Below are 10,404 nucleotides of genomic sequence, written 5' to 3'. Positions count from 1 at the left end.
TGAGGCTAGAATCAATGAAAGAAATGCTGAAAAGGATACTGTTCAAGCCTTGTGGATTCATGGTGGAAAATTAGGTAGAGGTAATGGCAATATGAAGAAGAATAAAGGAAATTTGAAAAATAAGGATAAAAGGAAAGGGAAGGGAGGTTCTGATTCTGAAAATTGTGACCAGAATCATAGTGATTCTGGAAACAGGAAAGGACCTCAAGAAAAGAATGGAAAGAAGCCTTGGAATAAGAAGAATGTGTAGTGCTACAACTGTCAGGGTTGGGGACACTTTGCAAAGGAGTGTAAAAATCCTAAGAGGCCTAGAGTTCAAAATGATGAGGCCAAATTGGTTCAAGAAGAGAATTCAGAATATGATCATGTGATATTGATGGTCACCACTGCATTAGAAGGAGGTAACAGAGAAGAAAATGCATGGTATCTTGACACTGGATGCAGCAACCATATGACAGGAAGGAAGGATTGGCTGGTTGATCTGGATCTTAGCAAAAAAGGGAAAGTAAGGTTTGCAGATGACAATACCATAAGAACTGAAGGGATGGGAACAATGCAAATCCAAAAGAAAGATGGAGGAATTTCTTGCATTTATGAAGTTCTCTATGTGCCAATCATGAACAACAACCTTCTCAGCCTTGGTCAATTACTGCAAAATGGGTATAGGATGTTATTAGAGGATAATGCTCTAAAGATATTTGACAAGAAGAATAGATTCATCCTGAAAGCCCCTATGCTGAAGAATAAGACCTTCAAGGTTGAAATACAAGCCAACCAGGAGGTAAACTGCTTATCAATCACTGAAGAAGGAGAGAGCTGGTTATGGCACAAGAGATACGACCATCTAAATTTCAAGAGCCTCAACAGATTACATGATCAAAGCATGGTGTCAGGATTACCAAAGCTGGTTGCACCAGGAAGAGAATGTGTTGGGTGTTGTATTTCTAAGCAACCAAGGAAGTCTTACAGGAACCTGATCACGAGTAGGACAAAGTCAGCCTTGGAAGTTGTATACTTAGATGGGTGTGGACCAATGGAGGTTGAAACACTTAGTGGTAACAAAATTTTTGTCACCTTTATAGATGATTTCACAAGGAAGGTATGGATTTATCTTCTTAAAAGGAAGAGTCAAGTGTTTGAAGTTTTTAGGAAGTACAAAACCATGGTTGAGAAGCAATCTAAACTGAGCATACAAACTCTAAGGACAGATGGAGGAGGAGAATTCACCTCTCAAGATTTTGAGATGCTTTGTGAGCAGGAAGGCATTGTTCATGAGGTCACCCCACCTTATACCCCTCAACAAAATGGAACTGCTGAGAGACTTAACAGGTCCATACTGAACATCACCAGAAACATGTTGAAATGCTATGAGGTTCCAAAGAAGCTATGGGGAGAAGCAGTAGCAACAACTACTTACCTGCTCAACAGAAGCCCATCAAAGAAACTTGATGGCATTACCCCGGAGGAAGCCTGAACAGGAAAGAAGCCAAATGTATCTCATCTGAGAATATTTGGATGCTTGTGTTACAAGCATGTACCAGATCAAAGAAGACAAAAGTTAGATGGCAAAGGAGAACCTATGATCCTATTAGGTTACCATCAAACTGGGGCTTACAGGTTGTTGGATCCAAATACATAAAAGATTGTAATAAGTGCAGATGTGGTCTTTGATGAATGGAGAGGCTGGAATTGGGACAAGATCAAGTGGCCGATGTAATGACCAAGCCACTGAGACATGAAAGGTTCAAGGAATTTAGGAAGTTGCTGGGAATGCAAACTCTAGATGATCTAAATTAAGAGAGAGTGTTGTGTATAATTCAGATTGTAATTAGAGTTGTAACTGTGGTTAGTTTTAGTTAAATAATAGGCTAATCATGTTAACAATAGGTGGTGTGGTTAGTGGCACGGTTATCAGGTTACCCGTATTAATAACCTCTAGTTTTGTTTCAATATTGTATTTTGTATAAAGGTTAACATCTTTATTCATCAAATAGACTCTCATTTCTATCACTGATTCTTTCTTGTTCGAGACCAACAGGTCAGACGGAGTTTTTGTTTAGAATGATATTATAACTTTTTTTATTAAAGAAGAAAAGAAGGATGTTATGTATGGTGCATAGTAACAAACTAGCAACATTGAAATTGTGAAACACTAAAATTCCTTGATGAATAGTTATAAAAGTTGCGTCTAAGGAATATTTTTGTTGTCATCGAAGTATAAGGAAATTTAAATCAAGTAACTGAGGTGATTACGTGAATTTTTTTTTGTTATAAAAATGAATTTTATTTGAATAAAATTTTAGTGCACGATTTTATAAGTTTTGCTATTGTTCTTTTAATTAAAAAATTAAAATTAAATTTTTATCTTAATATGTCCCACGATAAAAATTAACATTAAAGGAGAAATAATAGAATAAATTTCAAGAGTAAAATGCACCTTGTAAGAAGATAAAAGATGGAATGTTGAGAATGTCTAATTTAGAAAGTGAGAGTTTCACTCTTCAAGTTGAATATTCTAGTTTATAGTTTTTCTAACCATAGATTTCTTTAGTCTTTTTATATTTTTCTTTTCAAAACTCTTTTAAGTTTTTTATTCTTGTCTTTTTTTGTGTACAATGATAGTAATAAAGATGAAACCTAAGACATCATGCATATTATTCAAACTCTCTACGACAAAGCCAATCCTAGCCGTCCCATTCTCGTCTTTTTTTAATCTCAACTCTAAACTCATTTCATCCTTGATGGAAGCAGATATGAAAATAGTCAAATCCACCCTAGACTTGTTGCCATGCCTATAGCGTAGTTTATAAATAATAGATCCTATTGACCATGTAAAGTATCCTTAACACTCGCTGTATTTGGAAAATAGTTATTAGAGACCAACATTAAATTATTTTATTCTTTTATTTTTATTTTTGTTGGAAACACTAGTTATCGAAGATAATCATACTTGAGTCAAGTAAAATTAGTATGAGCAACACAATTCTCTTGGTCTGAATATTTAACAAAACTACATATTTAAATTTAAATTGAAAACCACTAATTTAACTAAAATTACTTCAATGATTCATGTATTCAGTGATTTGTCTTCTTACTTGAAGTCCTCTTTAGGAAATCATTTAAGTTTTCTCTGTTATAGTATTTTCTACTCATTTATATTATTATTTTTGTCATTTCACTTTATTTATTATGCACAATTATCAAGCCTAAAGTTGTCAAATGCATAATGATGCACTCACTAATTGACGAAGAACGCCAATAATAAAAAAAAATGTTATTCTTTCCTTCCTATGAATAAAGAGACTAAAAAAATTTGTAAGATAATCGACTGGCACGTGCCATACGGAAGTGGCAGGTCATCAACCAAAAACACCACACATCCAAGTTATCCATCTATTGAGATTTGTATTCTATATACGAATTGGCGGTTTATCTCATAATAAAATCTTGAAAAACATCCTACCGACTTATGTGAAAATAAGCAGACAGGAATTTTAGTAGATGGGTGGTGGCATTGACCCTTTATTGGGAGTAGTTGGCCAGAGTTTGAGTCTTATGGTGCCTGGACTCATCATCCACTTTGTGTTTATTCCTGTCAATAGTTTGGGCGTAATTGGAGTATGGGCAAAGCTACTCAACTCTCTTCTTTGCTCACAAGGGTCAAGCCACGGTTACACCACCAGGTCATTTTTCACATGATCTCAGATTATCAATGTCCCTCCTGATGCACGAATCTTAAATTTCTCCCTCCAAATTTAACCCTTTGGTGTAAAGTTGGTGCCGAAAGATTCTTCCGTTGTTTCTACATGTGAAAAAATAATTTATTTAACAAGATAATTCTTTTCCAATTTTTCACTTATTTTATGTGTAAGATTCTTTTATACTAACAATAACAACACACTACAATCAAAAATTAATGTGATCTAGTGAGATGAAGAGATCCTCGTAACATTTGACCCAAGAAAAAAAAATTCAATTTCTCTCTCCGTGTGACTATATATCACAATCTTAAGAGGATGGAATAGAAAATACTATTATTACAATCCTAACATGGATTCCTTCACCAAAAAGAAGAGCCAATCCTCGTGCTAATCAAATTTAGAATGACATCTCATACAGGATAGTAGCATTCTCTAGGCCAAAAAGTGAAGGTAGCATTAATAATAGCCTTTATTTAGAGGGATCAAGCATGCAAGTTTTTTCACTTTGGTTTCCACAACAATGCAGCCACCCCCACTGTGTAGCCCCTTTGATCCCCCAACCACGTTCCTTTGAAAAACCTTTAATCAAGAAAGTGGTACTTTTGAAAATGCATCTTTTCATTGATATACATGGGTTTATGTACATGTTGTGTTGTGAAACAAACATCAGAACATACTCTTCAACCTCCAATGAGCTTTTCCTCACCGGGGTAGCATCTTCCAAGTACTTAAAACTGGTACTACTAGTAAAAATTTACAATTTTCAAACAAAAGCTAGCTAACACCTAAACTCAGACATCAATATCGCAAAATTTTCCACCCATTTGGTTCTGAACAGCTTTCACTGCAGCAACTCTAGCAGCAGTGGCAGCCCTGTTTGCAGCAATTACTGCCTTGTTCACGTGGTCATCCTTCCGGGGAAGATTTATAGCATTTTCAGCTGTTTTCCTAGCAGCCTGCAATTTCAACCCCATAAAGGGTAACAAACATTTATGAGAACAGCATCATCATTTCTAATAGGTTTGAAGAATACAGCAATGAATCAAGGAGTAAACCACCCCTTTTTAGCCCTGAGATTGTAAGCATCAATCACTAATTCCAAACTCCACAAAACTTTTTCACTGTAGTACTTGACATTTTACAAAGTCAAAGACTTTAGAGCACAGTGGGGTTTACTCCTTAGGTAAGGCCAAAACAAGTGAATGTCTGTGACAAATACCTGAACTGTGCGAATGATAGCATCATTTTGTGGTGGTAGAGAGAGTTTGAGGTTGCCAGCATCCCATTCACCACATCTTCCATCACCATTTCGAAACATATACATGCCATAACCTTGCCTACGACCTTCGTGCCATGAACCTTCGTAATAGTGGCCATTGGCAAAGTGGTAGACACCAAAGCCATGTATTTTATCTCCAAAGTACTCTCCAGCATACCTATCTCCGTTTCTACAGCAGAAATGTAACACAACAGTGAGTTTATTTGGTAAAAAAGAAACTAAAATCCATAACAGGTTATGAATATATTGTCCACACCATATCTTTCCGTATAGTAACAATAGTTATTACCAGAAGAGAAATTTCGCAACACAAGTATGCAGTACCAATGTACCATTAATATTGCAAATTGTCAACAGACATTATCAAGGACTTGAAAAAAGAAACAACCAATTTATCAATCATTTAACTTGTCAAACTTTGAAAATTCAGCAACTTAAATAACCAAATTTGAAGATTTCAATACGCAATTACATTCATTGACAAACAACACATAGGAAGATGAAAAACAACAGCAACTTGGTACAACAAAGCCTCGCCTACAAATCTATAGAGAAAGAAAAGATTCAATCACAAAAGCCAATCAAAAAATCACCAACGAAATTCACTGTAGCATCACGGTTCAAAAACTGTTCACCCAAAAGACTATTTATTCACAAAAAGAAAAAAAAAAAAAAAAAAAAAAAAAACAAGACAGCCAAACTAACAAAGTAAACTTAAAGAGCAAAGTTGTTTAAATTTTTTTCACCAAAATTAAGGAGTCTGATTTCCTTCTCACTTTTTAATTTTAAAACTGTTTTCTAAACCAACTCCACACCGTTTCAGCAATCAATCTGTCGACCAAAACTTATCAACTTTTGAAGTTTCTAAAAACAATTGTTTAAAAAAAAACACAGACACAACTTGTTCCTCCATCAGTTGTCTGAGCAACCTTAACTAAAAACACTTTTTCAAACTAATCAAACACACCCCAATATTTTCAAAACTTGAAAAACTAACCACACCAATTGAGAAGAACATAGAAAGAAAGAACCATGAGAAACAAACAAACCAACCTGAAATGGTAACATCCAAGTCCATGCTTGACCCCAAACTTAAACTCCCCAACATAGCAACTCCCATCAGAGCAAGCCTGCACCCCCACCCCATGACTCTGCCCATTACACCACTCACCAGCATAGGAATCCCCAGTGTAAAACTTATACACCCCAAACCCATGCCTCAAACCTTGCTTATAACACCCCTTATATTTACTCCCCCTAGCCCAACTCTCTATTCCATACCCATCATACTTCCCATCCACCCATTCCCCCTCATACCTCCCACTCTCAAAATAGTGGTACACTCCACTCCCACTACACCTTCCTCCATGAAACTCTCCCTCATAAAAATCCCCGTTGCTATAAAACTCTACACCTTCTATGACATCACCTTCACCAACATCAACATCAACAACAACATCGTTGTTAATTTTATTCTTATTCTTCTTATGTTTGTTCATACCCTCCTCCCTACTACTCATGGTAGCGTCATCGCCGATGAACCACTGAACCGGTTTCTCGCTACCCTTTGTCGAGAAACCGAGTCTTTTCAGGTTTCCATCCCACGCGTGCTTGAGGACCGAGAAAGTTCGCTGGATCAGTGACTTGTTCCGGTTCAGGAAATAGAGCGTCGCCGCGAGGAACACCAGCACCGCCAACACGTTCTCGGAGGTTGCCGCGGCGGCGCGTGAACCGAGGTAGAGGAAGTAGGAGAAGAACGTGCACGCGGTGAAGAACCCAAGAACCGGTCCAGCCAACGAGAACCGGATCGAACCGGGTCTAAGTCTAATTGGTTTATTATTCTTCTTCTTTCTCTTGCTGCTCGTATCGGAGGAGGACTTTTCTTCTTCTGGAAAAAAGTCTTCGTTGACCGAAGAGAGGCTATGAACGGAAGAACGCGTGGTGGTGGTGGGAGAGGAACACCGAAGCAGAGAGGATTGGGTTCGGGTGAGTTTGGTTTGGGTTTGGGTTTTCTTCTGAGCTTCCATCGGTGTGGGACCCACGTGGTTTTTTTCTTCTTTATCAATGCTCGCCGCGCGATCTGTAGCGCGAGATTCTCACCACGACGGTTGTTGTTGTAGCTCCCGGTGGCGCCGGCAACATCGCAGGCCGCGCACGGTGGCGCACGCGGTGGTCGAAATTCAAAAACAACAACAACAACAACAAAGATCGAAGGTTTTAGTTTTTTTTTTTTAACTTGTCTTCTAGGTTATTCGTTTAAGTGAAGGTTGAGAGAACAAAAAGGAAAAAGAAGAGAAAGGTAGCAGTGGAAGCGGAGAGTGGAGTTCGCAGGTTACGATGAAGCTTTTCTTTTTTGTTTTTGGTGTTGAGTGAAACAATATATACGGAACGATGGAAGATGGCGAGTGGGAGTGGGATTCGATGAGGAGCGTTTGATTGAGATCGGACGATCGTGGTTGATTGGGAGTTTGTGGCCGTGTGATCGAGGAGAAGAGGTCGCAGTGTTGGTGTTGAGTGTTGACGGGAACGGAAGATATGTGGATCATGATCATCACCACATTTTTTCTGTCAAAAAAATTATCATCACATCTTATCATTTTCATACTCATTTTTATTTTTATTTTTGGAAAAAAATCTTACCATGTGACTCGTTCAGTTGGGGGTGTCATGCAATTTTAGCCGCAAGGCTAATCAGTAATCACCATTAATCCATTATAGTGACCGTTCATTGATTTCTTTTTATTTATTTTTGGGTGTATGGTTCACAAGACTTTAAGAGCAACCTGAAATGAGCTATTAATATTATATTTATATTATTAATAATTCATAATGATGAGATATTATTAATTATTATGCTTAGTTTGGAGGGTATTTAATTTGTATGAGTTGGAGCCCCTCTGGCTGGCTTTTGAATTAAGTGAAATGGGCAGTTAAAACTAAAATGGCAAGCATTCTTTTTAGGTAAATTCTTTCAGTCTTTCTTTTTCTCGGTGATCAGAGATGGTTTTTCTAATCCGTGTGCAAGTAAATGGGAATTGTTTGAGAATTATTAAGAGTAACGTTTATATACACACGTGTTGTGTTCACTTTTTTTTAACATGTAGTACTAACTTTTATCTTGAAAAGGAAAGTTTTGTTTCAATAATGATATTTTTTCATCTTGTGTTTAGTAATAATTCAATTCTAACGGATAATTATTGAGAATGACTAATTTTGATGTCAGCAGTGATTATATACATACATAGAAAAAATCTTGAATTTATGCAAATATTTGAGGTCCTTTTTAAATCTATCTTTATGCTTGAGTAAAATTGACAACATAATATTAGTGGTATTAAATATTAGAATTATATCATTACCAAAAAAAAAATCCGAATTATGTTATTTATATGATAATTCTTACAGTATTTTATAATATATAAGAATATTCCATGTGTCTATGTCTTTCATTGTATCATTTATTATGTCTAATAATATATTAGAAAATTGCAAAATATATTTTATGAAATCTAAAATATTAGTTATATTTCTTGTTTCACGTACTGAAACCTTAAACGTAAAAAAAAATGAGACGACAAAAATATTAAATATAAGATATAATTACCTTAAACATTATTATTAAATAAAAGTGTCTGTTGAATTAATTTTAAAGAAAAATCATTCAATTTAATCATTTCAATTTTGTTGATGAATCATTTAATTAGGTTGATTTTAAATTTAAATTTAAGACAAATATTATCCAATCCAATTTATATAATTTTTAGTTAGGTTGATTTTATGATTTTAAAAAAGAATCTATAAATATTAAAAGAGTAAATAATTTATGTACTAAAAGTATAAAAAAATTATATTATTATTTATTCATAAACTATTATGTATGATAAACTAATTGATTTTTAATTATTATATTAAAAATCATATCAATGATAATATTTAATTAATTGATAGAGTAAAATTTTAATGCACAATAAGATCATATTGAAATAAATAATGAAACATACAAGTTTTTTTTTTGTAACTATGAAACATAAAAGTTAATCCAACATCCAGCATCACATCTAAAAAAAGTTATAACGTAGTTCGAAGCATACATTCAAATTATAATTTAAAAATATTTTTAAAAAAATTAAAAATATATAAATTAAAAATAACAAATTTCTACTTCATACATGTTCTTGAATACATGAACATGTAACCAATCATTAAATAATATTGCAACTTAAAGAAAGTTTGATTCAATTTGAATTGAATTAATTTTAACATAACATTCGAATTTGATCCAATCAAATTTAAATAAAATAATTTTTATAATCGTCATTTTTTTCTGTTTTCAATTTTTTTTTCAATTTTGTTCAATTATTGATTTTTCGATCCGGTTATTATATCTTATATTGGATTAAATAGGTTGATATAAATAAAATAAAAAGATTGAATAAGTTGATGAGCATTCTATTATTAAATGCTTGCAACTTGTATTAGATTGAATAGGTTGATGAACATTCCTATTAATAAATATTTTTGTTACTGCAAGATATTTATATCATTTTATTAATAAAAATGGCATGAATAAAATTAGAAAGATGCTCAAAAACTTGAGGACAAACACAAAATCTAGACGCCTTAGATAAATTGTGAGCCACTTGCCTTGTTTGTCAATGAATTAAACTCAAAGAAGAGATTATTAATAAATGTTATATTAATTAAATAATAAATATTATTAAATGTATAACTTTTTATGTTAATAAATTTTATTAAAGGAATCTATGACCAAAAAAGGTATTACAAATTTACGATATATACTAAGTTATTCATTATGTTTTATTAATTAGAACATTTTTATTTATGAAATATATTATAAAATAGATAAATTTGAGAAATAATGTAATATTTGTCTCTTAATTATTGAGCTTAAATATTTTTTTAAATAAATTATTGCGAAATATTTTGAATTTAAATATATATTTATTTTATTTTATTTTTTAACGATTATTTAAGAACACATATAAAGTAATAAAAATTAAATTTATAATAATGTAATTTAAAGTTATTTAAATTTTTTTATATGCTATCAATTCATGTATATGTGGTGAATGTTTTTAAAAAATATCATAGCATGTCTTAAATAACTGATTTAATTTTTTTATTGTAACTCAATATTTACAAATCTTATTATCTTTAATCTTATTATATGTTTTTTATTATAACATAATATTTATAAACTTTATTATCTCTAATGTTATTCTTACAAATTCTAAATAAAAAAATATATGAATATATAATATATTTTAATTTTAATTTTAAAGTTTCTATTCAATTTTATATGTCAATTATTTTAATAAGTATATGCAAGATATGTTGAATATAAATCTTATTCACTGTGTATTTGTAGGATAAGTTTAATCTTTTGTATTTATAAAACGTAAT

General features: G+C 32.9%; 1 protein-coding gene across 1 annotated transcript; it reads right to left on the bottom strand.

Annotated features, from left to right (window-relative positions):
• Nucleotides 1-4,281: 4,281 nt before the first annotated feature.
• On the bottom strand, nucleotides 4,282-7,540 carry LOC114384982. The gene is made up of 3 exons (XM_028344867.1): nucleotides 6,034-7,540; nucleotides 4,921-5,149; nucleotides 4,282-4,657 (listed from the first exon to the last, which is right to left on the bottom strand). The coding sequence occupies exons 1-3, from the start codon at nucleotides 7,005-7,007 to the stop codon at nucleotides 4,493-4,495; spliced, it is 1,368 nt and encodes a 455-aa protein (XP_028200668.1). The 5' UTR covers nucleotides 7,008-7,540; the 3' UTR covers nucleotides 4,282-4,492.
• Nucleotides 7,541-10,404: the final 2,864 nt, after the last annotated feature.

The sequence above is a fragment of the Glycine soja genome, chromosome 14, assembly GCF_004193775.1.
Source record: "Glycine soja cultivar W05 chromosome 14, ASM419377v2, whole genome shotgun sequence".
Classification (NCBI taxonomy): domain Eukaryota; kingdom Viridiplantae; phylum Streptophyta; class Magnoliopsida; order Fabales; family Fabaceae; genus Glycine; species Glycine soja.
The sequence above is the reverse complement of the archived record's forward strand: the minus strand, read 5'-3'. Positions and strand labels throughout refer to the sequence as shown.

Coding starts and splice junctions, on each gene's coding strand:
- LOC114384982 (XM_028344867.1), bottom strand. CDS start 7,007: ATGGAAGCTCAGAAGAAAACCCAAACCCAAACCAAACTCACCCGAACC. Junction 5,150..6,033: donor CTTGGATGTTACCATTTCAG/GTTGGTTTGTTT, acceptor TTTCTGCTGTAG/AAACGGAGATAGGTATGCTG. Junction 4,658..4,920: donor CTATCATTCGCACAGTTCAG/GTATTTGTCACA, acceptor TTGAAATTGCAG/GCTGCTAGGAAAACAGCTGA.